This window comes from Zootoca vivipara, chromosome 16 (assembly GCF_965207765.1).
Source record: "Zootoca vivipara chromosome 16, rZooViv2.hap1.1, whole genome shotgun sequence".
Classification (NCBI taxonomy): domain Eukaryota; kingdom Metazoa; phylum Chordata; class Lepidosauria; order Squamata; family Lacertidae; genus Zootoca; species Zootoca vivipara.
The window spans coordinates 29,152,941-29,170,928 of record NC_142599.1 but is presented as its reverse complement, the minus strand read 5'-3'; the positions used below and the strand labels follow the sequence as shown (position 1 = coordinate 29,170,928).

Genomic DNA, 17,988 nt, shown 5'->3' with positions numbered 1-17,988 from the left:
TTCGAGTGTCTTCAAAGCCCATGACACCTTTGGTAAAGGCTGTTCTCCAACTGGTGTGCTCACAGGCTCGTTTCCCAGTTGTCACAGTGTTTATACTACATTTTTTGGATTTGCCTTGAGACAATCTTTAAACCTCTTTTGTTGACCACCAGCATTACGATTTCCATTTTTAAGTTCGAAGTAGTTGGCACTCAGTATAGTCAAGTACCAGTGTCCTCAAAGGGCTGAAGATGTAGCTTAAAACCAAATTGAATGTCTTTAAGGACCGAAAAGGGCCATGAAAGGCAGGTTAATGCATAAAGAAAGCAACCACACAACTTAAGCTACTCCTAAAATACTTCATTTCCCCATACATCAATTTATTAGATGACATGAGAACATACATTATGAGTAACATCAATGTTCAAATATTTTTTTTAAACTTTCCTGTATAGAGAAAATTAATTAATAACGAAAAAGCCATTTATGTAGTGCAATTATAGATAAAGTGAAATGCATTAAAACAAATTTGGGGCGGATGGGAAAGATACTTTTGCTATACAAGAGCAGTGGTGCAGAAAATGAGTGCCTTATTTTCTAAATCTTTTAAATCAGCTGTCTCCTTTATCCAACACTTCTCAGACTCTCTTAATGCAGACCACTGCTCACTGTGGGGGGGGGGGGGAGCTATGAAGAAAGCCAAATCAGTCGATCGTTTCCATTACCTGTTTGCCACCTTGTATTAGCACAGGCACACGCGCGAAAGGGAAAATCAGAAAGAAAAGCCCCCTTTCTCTCCGTCGGCCTCATTTCCATCTCCCTGAATGGCATCCTGGCCTCTAAGTTCCAACCCTTCTTCAAGCTTCGCTCCCCCCCCCCTTCCTTGATTTTCTTCTCTCGTCGACGCTGCTGCTGCCGCCCCGTGAACGGAGATCAAGAGCAAAGCTGGTCGCGCTGAAAGCAATGGGGAGAAAAAGGAAGAGAGACAGGGGGAAAGGAGGGGGGGGCGAGTGAAATCGCCCTTAAAAGAAAAAAAGGGAAATCCCAGTGAATTGTATTGCCAGCTCCCTTTCGTCCAGTGTTTGACTGGGGATTGCGAAGTCCTGACACGGACTCCACACTGACTCTGAACTGGCGCTACCTTCCAGCCTCGGGGAAGGGGAGCCTGGGCTGGGGAGAAAAGAGAAAGAAGCGGTGCGGGGTGTGCGTGTTCGTGCAAAAGCTTTGGGCTCGATCTGGCTACGGCAGGGAGCTCTGGATCACTTCAGCCGGCGGTGGCTGGGAGCTTTGGGGCAGCCCCGCAGCGAGAGCAGAAGGCTCGGCGGCATCTCGGGGTCCCCAGTGGGTGCCGTCCGCCCACTCGCAGAGAGGACCTACTTGCCAGCTCTGCAAACTTTGATCTGTGGTGTTGATTTTTTTTCTTGATTTTTTTTTAATAACTTGGTGGGTTTTTTTTATAAAAAAATCATTTTTTAAAAAGTGGCCCCGGATTTATTGAAAATAATCTGGTAACCTCAGGGTGGAGGCCCTTAGATGTATGGTGTGCAGCAGCTTAAGTTGCTAATGTTTTGACTCCGTGGGGCTTCTGAGCCGACCTACTAAATATTTATTAAATAGGCGACTATAGTCACATTGCAAGGTAAGTAAATCAAGCTCCCCACTGACGGAGAGGAATCGCTGTGAGGTAAACACAACGCGTGGGCCGCCTCACGTGGCAGATGGATTGGCTAGCCGACTCGCCAATCACACTTCTAAAGGCGGCACCGAGTGTCCGCTCGCTCTTTGGATTGGCGGAGAAGGCTTCTTCCGGTGTCGCGCGTGCGCCGCTATGGCCGGCAGCGGTTGGGAGCGGAGGGTGCTGCCCGTGTGCGTGGGGGCGGCGCTGGTGGGCGCGCTCGCCTTGGAGGTGATCGCGGTGCTGCTGCTTCGGCAACGCGGAGGCGCCGGCGAGCGCGGGAGCGAGGCCCGTAGGACAGAAGCATTCCCATTTGCATCACTGGCATCGCTGCTTTTCCTGCTGGGGAACGTGCTCGAGAACGCACGCCGTTTCGTCACAGCCTCGCCCAGCACGCGCGGCGTTATGCTGGCGGGGGCGGGGCAAGGATGGGAGTGAGTAGGATGGTTGCTTCAGCGGACGGCAGCCAATCAGAAAAGGGTGTGGGGGTGTGGAGGCGGGGTTTGGGGAAGTGGCGGGAAAAGGGTTGGGAAGGCGCTTTTGATAGGCTAGGAAAAGCGCCTTGGCCTGGCGCTCGGCACATGCTCAGAGGCACACTTCTCGTTGGTTTTTATTTTACCAAAGCTTTTTTTCAGGGGAGGAAAAGCCCTGAGGAGAGCAACAGCGCCAGTGAGGTTTGGGGTGCATTAAAGGGAAAGGAATCGAGGAGAAATCGCAGCTGCCAGACAGGAGGTCCCATCACTTAAAAAGGGAACCAGGTAGCAGATAATGGGAAAGACCCCTGAGAATTTCGGGGTAGACAACTCTGTGTTAGATGCTCTGCCAGAGTAAACAGTACTGAAGCTCATATCTTAACCTGGCAGCTACTGGCATTCCTAAATGTATTGCAGGCTTGCAGCACATTTTTTTGTTTTTTTTGTAAGCAAGATCCTGCTTCATTAAGACGATGGAGGCAAGTGTGTGTGTGAGAGAGAGAGAAAACAACCAAGGGGCATTTAGAGAAATGGATTTAATATGTAAGATTAAAAAATGAATGAGTATACTGTACAAGCAAAAGAGGAATATCGTAGAATGAATTCCTCAGTGGCCACAAAGAATTGGGTATTAACTGCAGCAGCACTTACATTGTGCAATTCACTGCATTTGTATGCTAGGAAGGTTTTTGTGCCTGATTTTAGATGCCAGGTTAAAACATGTTATTAACAAGAGCTTAACCTGTCATGTGCCCTATTTTTTTGTTCCTCTGATATTTGCCTCTGTTTGTCTTTGAATTTCGTCTCTTAGGTTGATTTTATTAAGTATGCTGCCTTGAGAAGGTTTTCTTCTTAATAGGGCAATGTAGAAATTAACATATAAACAAATGAAAGCATATCAGGTAGAAATAAATGGGACTAATCCCCATTGAATTTAGTAGACCTTAACTTATGGTTAGGGGGAAAGGCATGCTTCCTGTCCCCACAGGTTCTTTGCATTATATATATATATATATATATATATATATATATATATATATATATATGTTGCCCCCTTTCATGTATTTATTTGTTTCATCAGTTTTATGCTCCACTTTTCAATCAGTTGATCAGGGTCATTTATAACTGGTTGAAAGAATACTCCCTCACATACCTGTGACACAAGCTGGCAGCCTTTAATCCTCTGGCTGCTTGACAGTCCCAGGGAAGCCTGTATTTGGAGCAGAGTATTATTTCCTGCAATGGAGGAGAGAAGCACCGTCCCCACAGTTGCTCCTTCTGTGGCCAATGGTTGGGGCTGGGTTCGTCTCCCACTTGCTGTGTGATCTTTTCCCCGAGGGGCCGAACTGCCAAAAGGCATTTAACCAGAGTTGTTAAGAATAAAAAAGCAACATTGGAAGCTGCTTTATGCCAAGTCAAACCACTACGGTAGTTTAACCCAGTTTCAAACAAACTGATGGGCAATGGTTCATCTGGGATTTAAGCGAGGTTCCCCCACCCCTTCCTCCAGATGCCAGGGATTGAACATGGGACCATTTGCATGTAAATCATATCCTCTGCTGCTGGTCTGAGTGAGTGGCATAACATGAGCCCAGTACAAACCTCACCGTCCCTCCTCTCTCTCTCTTTCAGTTACTGCTACTCCTGCCAATCTCACGTCCCTCCCCGCTGCAGCCACTGTTTCTCCTGCAACATTTGCATCCTGCGGCGCGACCACCATTGCACTTTGCTCGGCCAGTGCTTGGGATACCAGAACTACCGCTACTTCCTTTGCCTGCTGCTACATGGCTCTGTCGCCTTGCTGTACGGCTGCATGATCAATGCTGATGTGGTCCTATCGCTGCTCCAGGAGGGCACCTCTGTTCAGGCGATGCTGCTGCTACTACTTCCCTGGCTTATGTTACTGATGGGTAAGATTCATTGGCGCCGTACAGACTCCATCACAGGCCTACGGTTGCATGCTGGAAACTGACGAAATAGGCCTCTGCACCACTCTTAATAGTACCAGCCCTGCTTTTGAGAGTACAGGCAACTCCCCTCTTACGCGGGGGTTACGTTCCAGCGCCCCGCACGCATACGGGAAAATCATGTAAGTGGGGAGCGCCCCCTAAACACCCTTGAAACACCCTTGGTGCCTCTCTCTCCAATCCAGATCAAAAATACTGTACCAAAAATATCCGCAACTGGAGTTGAAGCTCTGGGGCTGGCAGAAGGCTAGAGGATGTGCAGAAAGGCTGCTTCTGTGTACTGCATGTATCAGCTGTTAGGCGGAGAGGCTGAGCAGCCTAAACAAAGCCTCAGTGTGCCTCTGGTCTCTTTGGGGCTTCCACTGCCTTGTCCTGTTCAGGCTCTGGGGAGGGTCTCCTCACGAGCCATGAGTACTCTCCAGCTCTCTTCCTCCATTTCCTGGTATGAATTAAATTACTTCTTTCCCAGTGCCACTATACGTGGTTGTAGGTGCACAAGTGGGGGTGGGTGGGTTCCTGTATCTGTGGACAGGGTTTAATTCAAGCCCAGGCTTACCTCAATCGGTAGAGGATGAGATACTTAATATCAGGGTCATGGGTTCGAGCCCCATACTAGATGGCTCTTGTGGTCTCTTCCAACTCCACAATTCTATGATTCTACCTGTCCTGGGACCTTCTGCATTCAAAACAGATACTTTACCACTCAATAAGGTCTCTTCCTCGAAAGATAAGGCATCCCTTCCGCATTGGGAAGTGGGGAGCGAAAAGAGGCATTTCTTGGAGAAGCTGGAATGGAACGATTTTGAGGAGAGGCAGAGACAAAAGTTGCTGGTTTTCCAGCAAAGCAGATGGAGGGCTCTTGGGGTCCCATCTTCCTCTCTCTCCTTTTCGTAACTAACGTAGCTCTTGGATCTCTCTTGTAGGGCAGGTGAACATCACAATCTTCATATTTGCTTTTGTGACTGACGTCTGCATTGTTGGCTTCCTCTTCTGCACGGGCTTCCTGCTCTTTCACAGCCTGCTGGCCCTGCGTGGGCAGACGACCAATGAATGGTTCGAAGGAGATCGTCAGTACGACTTGGGCTGGCAAGACAACCTTCGGGAAGTGCTGGGGGATCAGGGGCACCTGGTGTGGTTCATGCCTTTCATTGCTTCCCCTTTGCCGGGGGACGGGATCACCTTCCGAACTAAGTGCCCCCCATCTGAGCCACTCCCCAAATCCCGTGACCTCTAAAGGTGGGTTCCAGGGTGCAGGTTGGGACTATGTATAAATGCACTTCTTATGCAAGGTTGACCAGAAAAAAGCAATCAGTGGGCAAAATATTTTTTTTTAACAATAATAATGCTTGTTGTTGTTGTTTAGTCGTGTCCGACTCTTCATGACCCCATGGACCAGAGGTTTGTCCAGCGCTTTCGCATGTTCAAACCACTGCACATAACTTACTTAGTTGTAATCCTTACAATAACCCTGTAAGGCAGGTTTGGGGGGGAACGTTGTAAGCCAGTGGACCCTGGTTTATTTGCAAATGGTGGGGTGTGTGGAAATGTTAGGAAACGGCAGCAGTCCTAAGGCAGTCCTAAGGCAGTCCTAAGGCACAATCACTGCAAGGCCTGTGAGTCTTGGAAGCTCAGAACACACAAGGCTACTTTTCTCAAATCTTCTTTCTCCAGTATTTGATATAGCCACACACTTGGTCTCTCCCCCACCTTGACTCCAAGAAGAGCTCTTCTTGTGCAATTTACAGGAGCAGCAGAAATACAGTAAAATATTATCTGCAGAAAAATGACCACTTATAATTACTATGAAGGAATGCTAATAATGACCCACACACTACTCATCCATTCTGGGTAAAGGTAAAGGTAAAGGGACCCCTGACCATTAGGTCCAGTCGTGACCGACTCTGGGGTTGCGCGCTCATCTCGCATTATTGGCCGAGGGAGCCGGCGTATAGCTTCCAGGTCATGTGGCCAGCATGACAAAGCCGCTTCTGGCAAACCAGAGCAGCACATGGAAACGCCGTTTACCTTCCCGCTGTAGCGGTTCCTATTTATCTACTTGCACTTTGACGTGCTTTCGAACTGCTAGGTTGGCAGGAGCTGGGACCAAGCAATGGGAGCTCACCCCGTCACAGGGATTCGAACCGCTGACCTTCTGATCAGCAAGCCCTAGGCTCTGTGGTTTAACCCACAGCGCCACCTGGGTTACTTTTTGTTAATCTGAAGCATTTTGACCTGCTCTTCAGCTGAGAGAGGCTCCCAGAGTGGATTGAAAAGATTAATAATAAGACAACCCTTGTCTTCAAGCTTAAGGCAGTCTTGACATAAAAGGAAAAGCGGGGGGGGGGGAAGGAAAAAAGAAAACCTGGACACTATTTCTTAGTTGTTGTTAATTATTTCACTTACAAGGTTCTCAAAATGACCATCTGGAATGGAAAGAGTCCAAGGAGGGGAAGAGCCAGGGATTACTGCATTTCCCAACAGAACTGATAGTAGCCCTATTTCTCTTTCTCTCTACTGCAGCCTGATAGCAGACCATGACAATCTCTCTTTCTCTCTTTCTCTTTCTCTCCTTCCAGGTTTCCATTCTGTGTTTTGCAAGGGGAGTCGAGGACCCTGTGAGGGGAGAACGATTAGCTACACCTCTGCTCTCCTCCAAAGCAGATGAGCTGAGAGATGAATTCTCAAATGTTTTGCTCCCCTGTCATCAATAGCTTTTTCCTTTTGGGGTGCTGGTGACATATACTTCCATCTGATTTAGTGGCTTTTGGCACACACGGGATGCTTTTGAGGGGCCCCAAATGGTTCACTTCAGTGGTCTGGAAGGAGGTCTCCGTGGGAGCTTAGCCATCCTGCTGGCCTAAGTTCCACCTGGTGGCTGAGGTTGCTGGGACCAAATTTATTCACTGCCTTTCAGATTTGCATGGTGCTTTTCCACCAGCTTATTTCAATCCACAGCTGTGAAATGTCACACACCCCTTCCTTACTCTCTCAGACTGGAAGGCGCAGGGAGAAGCTAAGAAAAACTAGGCAAGAATTGCGGTGGAAACACAACACAAAAAATTGTAGTAGGTGCGATGGCTTTACCTGTCACTCTCTTCTTGGCATTTGTGAGGTTGGTATCTCATTGACATAGGGAACTTGCTTCTGCCAAAAGCGAGCAAGAGATGAGTGAAGGAATTCTGGCGATATTTATCCCTTTCCTTTAGAATTCTGCCAGCCGCCTTGCAATGCTTAGGATCCTTCCACATCTTAGCTCTGCTTTTGTGCTTTGGCCTTATTACCCACTGAATCCTTACAAAATGTTGCCTGCCTAGAGGTCTGCACTGCTGCAAGCCCACAAGATGGAGTGGGCAGATCAAAGAAACAAGATTCCTGGCCTGTTTTCGAATAATGTTTCCAGTAATGTAGGGTGCGTTAAACGGCCTTATTTGGAGTTGGAGAGTTGGTTCACCTAGCCTAGTATTGACGGCTCTGATGGATAGTGGCAATTTCCAGACCAGCTACATGGATGCTTCAGCTGCAGAGGCTGAGAATTGAACCTGGGACCTTATGCATGCAAAACAGGGCTCTACCATTGAGCTTCTGGATGATGTGGGCACTCCCTGTGCCCTGAGAGGTGGGGTGTCAGGGCATCCTTTGCAGGAGATGGTGGTTTGGAGGCATCTCATTCGATGCTGAGCAGGCATTATAGGTTGGCAACATTAGACAGAAACAGTACTGTTCCTTCTTATGGATCTATTGTGCTTCCCTGAATTGCAGCTGTTTTGAGAGGACAGCGAAAAGGCAATGACGGAAATCCGAGCTGCATTCCAGAAAAGTTGTCAGCCCACACTGCTTGTAGGTGGTTTTAATTTCTAGGTACTTTCAATAGTAAATCAGCCACCAGTGCAAACAGCCCCCCAGAGAGGAGGGCAAGAATGCTGGGCTCTTGAGATACCCACCTTTCCTTGTGGCCATGAGTAATGGAGATGTGGGTTTTAATCCTGTTTTAGCTGTGAGTTCCCTGGGTTAGTTTGGGGAAAACTGCTATTCTCTTCTGTTTCAGCTTTTCATCTGACATTGGGCCTACCTTTAGATGTAAATGCACCTTTATACATTAAAATGCTATTTAAAATGATAACACAATTATCTTGTGACTACAGTTTTTTAGATACTGTATATATAAATACATAAACACACACTCTCAAGTGGCATTGCCTTTCTTGAAAGGTTCATCTAGCTCAGAGATGGGAACCTGTTGCCTTTCAGATGTTGGATTCTATAATTCCCATCAGCCCCTGCCAGCATGGCTAATGTCAGGAATGATGGGAGTTGTAGTACAGCAGCATCGGGGTGGGGGACGCTCAGGTTCTCCACGCCTGATCTAACTCCACACACTGTTTCCGGAAGTGGCCAGCTACATTACAGTGATTGAGAACAGTGCTTCTCAGACGGTGTGGAAGCCAAGAACCCCAATATATTACCGTACTTCTGCCATGTCAAGTCGCTCGAAGGCTGTTGCAAACAGGCTCTGGGGTGGAAAGGCAAGCTTTAAATGAAAGCCCAGCATGGGTTGCCGTGGACCGGGAAAGCCTTGCCAGAGTAATTCATGTGTTGGTTACTTCAAGACTGGATTACCGCTATGCACTCCATGTGGGAGCTTCCCTTGCGCTTGATGTGGAAGCTGCAGGTAGTGCAGTCTGCTGCAGCACGGCTGCTGACAGGAGTGAGGCCTTGTCAGCCTAGAACACCTGTGCTCAAGACATCTGCGCTACTTGCTGGTTTGCTACTAAGCCAAGTTCAATATATTATTATCACTATATCAAGCCTTTAACAACTTGGGACCAGTTTACCTGCGAGATCGCCTTACCTCACTGTCAGAGGGTCGTCGTGGCTACTCTAGAGTAACTCCGCCTGAGTCCAGCTTGTCTTCAAGGACGTTTATTGTGCTATTTATTTACAGTGTAGAGACAGCTTAAAACATGACCTCTCATCCCGAATCAGAATCCGGCAATGGCGTACGTCTGTTCCTATGCCAACAAAGTAGTCTGGGCACCCCAAAACGCTGCTCCCTTGACCTGCGTTGCGGCACTCCTTACTTCTTGCGCCGGAAGGAGTGATGCCCTTTCAGCTTCCTCCCTGAGCGGTCGGTGCCCTGGCTCTGCAACATCTCTGAGCATCTGCCTGCATCCCTCCCCCCTCCTCCCGAGCTTTCCCATTGTTCCTCCCTCTGATTTCTCTCCTCCTCCGAGTCTCTTCCTCCCCCTCTGGCTTATATTCCTTGAATGCTTAAAAATCCTGCTATTGCTTATTTTATGACTACGTCTTAAAATAGGGGAAACATGGTATCTTGGCTCAGAGGTCACATAACTCCGTACCCACTGATGAAAATAGGGACGTCCTACCATACCCCTCAACGTTCTCTGATGAAAATAGGGACATCTTAAGGAAAACCAGGACATTCTGGGATCAAATCAGAAACTGGGACGGCTTCTATAAATCTGGAACTGTCCCTGGAAAATAGGGACAATAGGAGGGTCTGGAGTAGGGTTGTGAATTTTTCCTGATTTTCCTGTTTTATCTTTTGTAAACTGCTCTGAGGTGGTGTTTTTTTGTTTGTTTTGTTTTTACAATCGAGCGGTGTATAACTTTAATGAAATAAATAAATATGAAAACCCCTGGCTGGGGAGAGCCATGCATTGTTCTGGAAGCTTGCCACTCTAGCTGTTCTGGAAGTGGGCCGGTTGCTATGGTAACTGGAAAGCTGATGCGTCTCCTTCCATGTTGTCGTGGGCACCATGTTGAACCCTCATCGCCACTCAGTGCTGACCAATGCCTGTGTCAAGCCCTCAGTGGACCCTGTTAACCGGATCGCCGGCACCATCTATGAGCCAAAGGGGCGGGTGCGGCTTTTGGGCCTGATATCGGAGAGCTCCCCTCCACAGCAGGTTAGCTTGGAGAGGGCAACGGGGGTTTCTTGCTCACATAAGCGGAGGCCATACTTTGCACACACAACAAGATTAGCACTGTTTTAAGATGCTCCTCAGGCACTGTACAAACAAAGAGGTGAAGTCACGGTTTCTCCAGTGATATTTGGTGTGAGGAAAATTTGGCCGTCCGTAGTTAAACTACAATGCCCATCATCAGCCCTATGAAGCATGGCCAAAGGCCTGGGACTATAGATGTTTTAGTTCAGCAATATCAGCATGGCCAAAATGCTTCTGTGCACCTCATATACTTTCCAAGCATGTTTCCCTTGCTACTGGGTGTGTGTGTGTGTGTCTGCCTCATAGGGATGTGTAAGCCTTTGAAAACCAGAGAAGTACAGCCATACCTCGGTTTAAGTATGCCTCGGTTTGAGTATTTTCAGTTTCAGTACTCCGCGGACCCGTCTGGAACGGATTAATCCACTTTCCATTACTTTCAATGGGAAAGTTTGCTTCAGGTTAAGTACGCTTCAGTTTAAGTACTCCGTGGACCGTCTGGAACGGATTAATCCACTTTCCATTACTTTCAATGGGATAGTTCGCTTCAGGTTAAGTACGCTTCAGTTTAAGTACTCCGTGGACCCTCTGGAATGGATTAATCCACTTTCCATTACTTCCAATGGGAAAGTTCGTTTCAGGTTAAGTATGCTTCAGTTTAAGTACTCCGTGGACCGTCTGGAACGGATTAATCCACCTTCCATTACTTTCAATGGGAAAGTTCGCTTCAGGTTAAGTACGCTTCAGTTTAAGTACTCCGTGGACCGTCTGGAACGGATTAATCCACTTTCCATTACTTTCAATGGGAAAGTTCGTTTCAGGTTAAGTACGCTTCAGTTTAAGTACTCCATGGACCGTCTGGAACGGATTAATCCATTTTCCATTACTTTCAATGGGAAAGTTCACTTCAGGTTAAGTACAGACTTCCGGAACCAATTGTGTTTGTAAACCGAGGTACCACTGTAATGTGAATGTGTGCACCAAGGCCACACCAATCGTCAGGTGTGGCCATGCCACTGGCATGCAGCTCTCAGACACCCACCCATTGCTGCTTGTGGCCCTTGGAAGCCAGAGGATTTCCTGCTCCTAGCCAGAGAGTGATGGGGCCCAGGTGAATGATGGGAAATTCTCAGTTGGTCTGCACTGGAATCGTTCCCCTTGGACTTGATTTTGTAACGTACCAGAAGTTGTATGGCGAGAAGAGAAAGGGTGCAGAATTCAAGTGAACACATATGCCTAAATATATTTTTAAGCCTCAGTTTCGCAGTATGCCAGTCAGTAAATCGCACAGGTCAAAGCAAAAGCACGATGCACATTGCTTAATTTACTTTGAAATGCAGTAAGGCAGTCCCTGCTGCAATTAGGGCATGCTGAATTTGTCAGCTTACCAATTCCCAAAAGGAGAGGTGCTAAAAAGTTGTAACATGACTTGGGAATTCAAAATATATTGCTTGGTTATACTGATTTAATTTAGTTTGGATTGGTATGTAAAATGTGTGTGAAATTGCATAGAAATCATGACAAAAGATTGCCAAGTACTTGCAGTTGTATATTATATATTAATATTGTTTTTATTTATTATTATTATTATTTAGCATGTCTGACATTTTCAGAAGGTAAAATTAAAATTCATTGGTTTTCCTAAAGCAATTTATTCTATTTACAGGTAGGTAGCCGTGTTGGTCTGACGTAGTCGAAACAAACAATTAAAAAAATTCCTTCCAGTAGCACCTTGGAGACCAACTAAGTTTGTCATTGGTATCTAAGGTGCTACTGGAAGGAAATCTTTTTGTTTTTTGTTTCAATTTATTCTATGCTTCATAAAATGTAGACTTACCAAGCTCCAGACACAAAAATAATAGCAGATTTTGAATTCCTCACACCCAAAAAGGTATTTTTAAGGCTCCTCACTGAAGAAGTTAACAAAAAGTAAGTTCCACCCTGTAAAATGATACATCCTACTGCTGTATTTAGGACAGGCTTCCCCAAACTAAGGCACGGGGGCCGGATGCGGCCCACGAGGCTCTTTTATGTGGCCCCCCGCCACCCACTGCTGCCGCCTGCTCTTAAGAGTGCAGCTGCCCACTTCCGGGTTGCCGCTTCTGGGTTGGAGGAGGCCCATGTGCATGCGCATAAGCTATTTCTGGTGTTCCGATGACCCGGAAGTGTGCTGGAAATCGTGTGTGCACACAAGTATGGGTGCACGCTCCCACATGCTCTGGCCCACAGCGCGATTGGTGCTGGCGGCACCGGCCCTTGGCAATGTAAGTTTGGGGACCCCTGATTTAGGAGGCCTCATTCTGCTGAGTGGGTTCTTGGGCATCTGCCCCAAAGTCCTGCCCGGATGGTACCACTAGAATCACTGCAGTCATTCCAGTGGTAAAGCAGTGGTAAAACCACCACTGGAAAAACACTGCATTTTACCAGTGTTTCCTGGCTCCTAGGTTTTTGGGTGGGCCCTCAGGTATGACATTCTTGGCTCCCCACCCCAACCCAGAAGAGCAAACTGAGGGATCTCTTACTTTCCAACCGATCGTCTCTGTGCAAAGTGGAAACTGTGGTTTGGTTTAGACGGTAGGCCCTCTGCTGGACTCAGGGTCCTGGTGCCCAAATGCATGACTCTGGAGCCAGCCTTGGTGCTATAAAATGTCTCTGTGTGACTCAGGAGGACTACCTGGATGCTGGTGATGGGATGTTGATCTGTATGAAGCGGGCAAAGAAGAGAGGCCCTCACCCCGCAAGGAAGCCCTGCTGGGAGCCTGAGGAAACAGCCCCAAATGCCAACAGCATCTCAGACATAGAACCGGAGCAAGAACTGAGCAGGCAAGTTGTTGCTGTGGGCCTAAGGAGGGTCCCATCCACAGCACACGTTTAAAGCACTCCTATACTTGCCGATCAGAAGGTTGGCGGTTCGAATCCCCGCGACAGGGTGAGCTCCCATTGCTCCGTCCCTGCTCCTGCCAACCTAGCAGTTCAAAAGCATGTCAAAGTGCAAGTAGATAAATAGGTACTGCTCCGACAGGAAGGTAAATGATATAACAATCGTGGCTTCCCCCCCCCAAAATCCCGTAACTGTAGTTTGTGAAGGGTGATGTGAGGGGTCTTCTAACACAACTCTCAGCGCCTTTAATAAGCTACTGTTCCCAGGGTACTTTGGAGGAATCCTAAGTAAGGAATGGGTTGTAATTCAAGGGAAAGGTACCTGATTCAGAGCAGGATTTGTTTGTGCTTATCGCTTTAAAATAAACAACCTGCCCAGTCTGAGGTCTTACAGAGAGGTCAAGTTTTGAAAGCAGCATTTTTACAATTTACACAGTTCGAAGATGTAGTTAACTCTTTATTAGCAAAAACATGATTCCCCCAAGACTTGGGGTTGAGTGTCAGGCCTAATAATCAGAGCAGCACATTCCCAGTGGTCTTCCTCCATGAAAATCAGTTGCCGAGACTATGCCTCCTCACAGCCTTCCCCCTCCACTGCAGGGCTTTCCCCAAGCAATCTGAGACTGCTGCTGTAGGCAGCCAACCTCTCCTCTGCCCTTTTCATGCCTCTCCAGGTTCTGGGAAACAAGTGGGGAAGAGAGATTGTCACATCAGGAGGGGGAGACACCTGTGATCCTTCTTCAGCAGGACTCATCTCTGTCTCATCACCTCCCTCCTCTCCTGCTTCAGCTTCTGTCTCTGATGCTGGACTTCTCTCTGCCACAGACTCTCCCTGCTCACTAAGCCCTGTTACCTCTCCAGCTTCCAGCAACTCCTCTTCCCAGTCCTCTCCCTCCAACCACTCAACATCATCCCATCATCACTCCACAGGCTGTGAGGCTTCTTCTCTGAGTGGTTCCCCAGCTGGTTCCTCCCACCATTCCTCTGCACCCAACCAGTCCATGACATAGAATCATAGAATTGTAGAGTTGGAAGGGACCCTGAGGATCATCTAGTCCAATCCCCTGCAACACAGGGACATATAGCTGTCCCGTACAGGGATCAAACTTGCAACCTTGGCATTATCAGCTCCATGCTCCCACCAACTGAGGTTCATGAGTGAAATGTGCATCAAATGCTGCAATTGTACTGCAGTTCTTTTAAATTCTCTTTGCCACTGAGCCAAAGTCCTTCAATAGCACCTGCCTCCGTGGTTGTGTCACACCCACTAATGTGATTGGAATGTAGCAGGATGCGCCCCCCCAAAAGAGAATGCCAATGAAAAACCTGTTGTGATTCTGTGTGCTATTTGACAGTGGAGGAGCAATGGCTGGATAGCGCTAAATAGAGCTAAAAGCTGCCAGTCTGGAAGCGTTTTGACTATCCAAATCAAAGTTGGGAAGCAGAGTTCCAAAACTGGGAGGTGGGGAGACCAGGGTTGTGTCCAATCTGAGTGTTGCATCCCCCCTAGGCAGCCCCCAGTACCTCCCACACCAGATGTCAGCAATGCCTCGCCAAGCCCGACACCAGTTCCCGCATCTGCCAAGCAATCTCGACCGGGTTCCTTCCCCTTCCACTGGATGTGGGAAAGCATCTCTGTCAATGGCCAGGCCATGTTCCAAGACCGGCTCCTGGAGAAACCCAAGAAGAAGAGGTCCCCTCAGACTTCTGTCACCACCTTCCGTGAGCCTCCCTGCACACCAGAGCCGGGAAGCCCGAGAGCCGGCAGCCCTAAAGGCGGCCATTACTCAAAAGACCCCAAGCCCTCGAATGCCGTTCCTGAGGATCCCTGGCCCACGTGCCAGAAGTGCCACCGACAAGTGGGCCCGCCTCCCGGGAGCTCCCTCTTGCCTCTCTACTGGAAGATGGACGCCCGGCAGGAGGCTCGGAAGCGGCAGATGCGCCAGGAACGCCAGCGCTGGCTGCATCTCACCCAGCAGCTCCTGAGGCTAGAGGATCAGGGCCCCAGGAGCAACAAGCAGTTCTCGCTCAAGCGGCTGGAAGAGAAACTCCGAGCGGAGCTCCTCTGCCTGGCCACAGAGCCCGAGGAGCCTGCTCCCCAGAGGGAGGCGAGGAAAGCCAAGGGCCGGGCCCAGGCCAACAAGGAAGAACAGCTGACCTTCCAGCCCATCATCAACCGCAGGATCCCCAATTTCAAGAGTCTCCAGAGGCGCTTCCAAGAGCAACTGGAGCAGAGGAAGGAGCAAGGTGGGGAGCAGTAATTCATTGATAATGGGCAAGTTGGGGGGGGGATAAGGTCAAGATTAAAGATGGTATCCAACTAAGTCCGACTCAGTTGGTCAAGTGAGTTGTTGCTGTTATAAGGGGGGAAAACCCAGCTCCTTTTCCCTTATGGGTTATTCCAGAGCCCACATAGAGTTCTTAAGTGGTTCCCTATCTGTAGGAGAAAATAACAGCCGAGTAAAATGAAAAGCAAAGAGGCTAGCAAGCCTGATCTTTATTCAGGGAACTGTTGCAACAGGGTCCCCACTCACCACATGCAGGAGGGAGGAGAACCCTGAACAAGGGTGCGCAAGCCCATATATAGCATAGCTGCCAAGTTATCCCTTTTTTAAGGGAAATTCCCTTATGCTGAATAGGCTTCCTCATGAGAAAAGGGAAAACTTGGCAGCTATGCATATATAGACTTTTGAAATTGCCCACCCTGTAGCCCAAGACCACCACCCCCCAAAAACAATACATACATCACAGAAGGAGGTGGTCTACAGCAGAGGAGGCAGTCTACAGCAGAAATCCTGTTTGCCAGGATACCTAATAATCATAGCTGCCAAGTTATCCCCTTTTTTAAGGGAAATTCCCTTATGCTGAATAGGCTTCCTCGTGAGAAAAGGGAAAACTTGGCAGCTATGCTAATAATGGTCACTGATTGCATTACCTGGGCAGCCTGACCATTCTTTTACAATGGTTAATGCTTTAGTTCCTGAATCCAGATCACAGGCTTACCCTATTCATACACAAATGTGCCTTTAAAACAGGATTTGCAAGCAAAAAGACAATGGGAAGGCTTTCCCCATTTGCCTCCTGTACTGCAGAGGAATATTTGAGGTCATTGAGAGATTCAAAATGGCTTCAAGATTGTTCTCCTATACCATTTCAGATACATGCTTCATGTATTCAGATATATGTGCATTTATGAACATTTAATCTATATCTGAGACCTTAAAATTCCTATAACATTATTATTACTATTATTACATTTATAGCCTGCCTTTCCCCCTAATGTGTGCTGGCCTCTTTTTCTCTTCTCTCTCCTCCACTCTCTGTTTTCCTTTCTTTGCCTTTTCTCCCTTTTTTCTATTTTTCAATAGAATGGATTATAAGAGCAATCATTGCCATTTAAAGTTTACTCGTAATCCGATGTATCCTTGTAAACGGTGCAGTTCCTGTTTGGATGTTTGTTTCTGTTTCAGTTGTCATAGTTTCAATAAAACATAATTTACATTAATCAATGCGTTGTGAAGTGATGATATGCGGGCAGGCGGGTTGGGACAGGTCACGTTAATGCCTCTTTGCTCTCCTCCGCCCAGCAAAGCTGACCATCTGTAAGCCTTTCCGACTTCACTCCATGGGCAGCTCCCAGCAATTCTCTGGAGAAGAGGACAAGCAGGACACAGGAGACCCGTATTACGAGGTCCGGCGGTTGTATGGGATTCACTGGAGGGCCCATTCTTGCCCAGACTTTGGTCCCCCCATGGTTGCTCCAGTGATGCACACCAAGACCTCTGACAAGCGGCAAGAGGCCAACAGGTAAGCAGGGCACCTGGGGAGGGGGGTGGCGGTTCCAAAATCTTTGTGCTATTATTTCCCGCAGTCCAATGACAAAGGCCCAGGGGGTTGCTTGGGGGGTAGGTTGCAAAATTTTCAGCTAAGCATTAAAACAAAACAAAAAACCCAAAAGCTGACTTTTGCTAAGTGAAAGCTAGGGATGGGGGAGAAATTAAATTTATTTTGTGTTTAAAGAGGAACCTAATTCGCCATTTCTGAAACAGGAAACAACACACCTTTGAAATACTCACTTCCCTAAATTTTGCAATTCACTTCTGCAGCCAAGTAATGTGTAGAGAAATGCACACACTAACATACAGTGTGCATAAAAATGTCTATCTTAGTGAAAATAAGACAAAAATGTGATTTTATTGGGGAGAATTGCTTTGCAAAAATGCATATATTAAGCAAAACAAGCAGGTACAGTCGTACCTCGGAAGTCAAACGCCTTGCGAGTCGAATGTTTTGGCTCCCAAACGCCACAAACCCGGAAGCGAGTATTCTGGTTTGTGAACGTTCTTAGGAAGCCAAAAGTCCAACACGGGTTCCGATTGGCTGCAGGGGATTCCTGCAGCCAATCGGAAGCCGCGCCTTGGTTTCTAAACGTTTTGGAAGTCAAACAGGCTTCTGGAACAGATTCCGTTCGACTTCCAAGGTACGATGGTGTGTGTATATTAAGGGGGTGAAATCATACTAAAATACTGGTGAATCTTCACGAGGACCCCTTTTTAAAAACAAAAATCACAAACTGATGTGGAAAAGTGGAGAACGGAACTTCAGGTAGGAAAAATGAGAGACTGCAATAGACAGAATGGCTCATCCTTGAGACACCGTGTTTACCGAGTGTCCATTCATCCAGTCCTTACTGAGCATTCCTCCTGTTTGTGGCAGGATTATACCACAGTCAGCATTCATCCAGCATGGCACTCATCCCAGTTTGCTTGCAGAGCATTTACACATCTTCATTATTCATTGCCCTCACCCTTTGCAATCCATTTCTCCGTCGCTTTCCTCCCCCTGCTAAAAAAGTCAGCCTCTTTTTTAAAAGTGGTTTTGCTGTGCTCGGGCGATAGAGCCCTTCAATCCTCTTTATCCAACCTAAATTCCTGACCTGCACTTGAACACAATGCCAGCCTGCCTCACCTCACCTCTAGAGCCTTCCCCGTGCCCAAGGTTGGCCTCTTTTTGTTAGGATGCTCTTGCTGGAGTGGGAGAGGCGGGAACGG

At 47.7% G+C, this 17,988-nt stretch overlaps 1 protein-coding gene across 3 annotated transcripts; it reads left to right on the top strand.

Annotated features, from left to right (window-relative positions):
* The first annotated feature begins 346 nt into the window (after positions 1-346).
* On the top strand, positions 347-12,858 carry ZDHHC24 (zDHHC palmitoyltransferase 24). Of its 3 annotated transcripts, none has more exons than XM_088659336.1 (4): positions 347-2,088; positions 3,760-4,037; positions 5,018-5,330; positions 12,723-12,858. In XM_088659336.1, exons 1-3 carry the CDS (start codon positions 1,808-1,810, stop codon positions 5,326-5,328), a joined length of 870 nt encoding a protein of 289 aa, XP_088515462.1. In that variant the 5' UTR covers positions 347-1,807; the 3' UTR covers positions 5,329-5,330; positions 12,723-12,858. The 3 variants fall into 3 exon arrangements, with proteins under 3 accessions (XP_088515462.1, XP_034953689.2, XP_088515463.1); XM_035097798.3 differs by lacking the exon at positions 12,723-12,858 and adding an exon at positions 6,671-8,219; XM_088659337.1 differs by lacking the exon at positions 12,723-12,858 and adding an exon at positions 6,501-6,628.
* Positions 12,859-17,988: the final 5,130 nt, after the last annotated feature.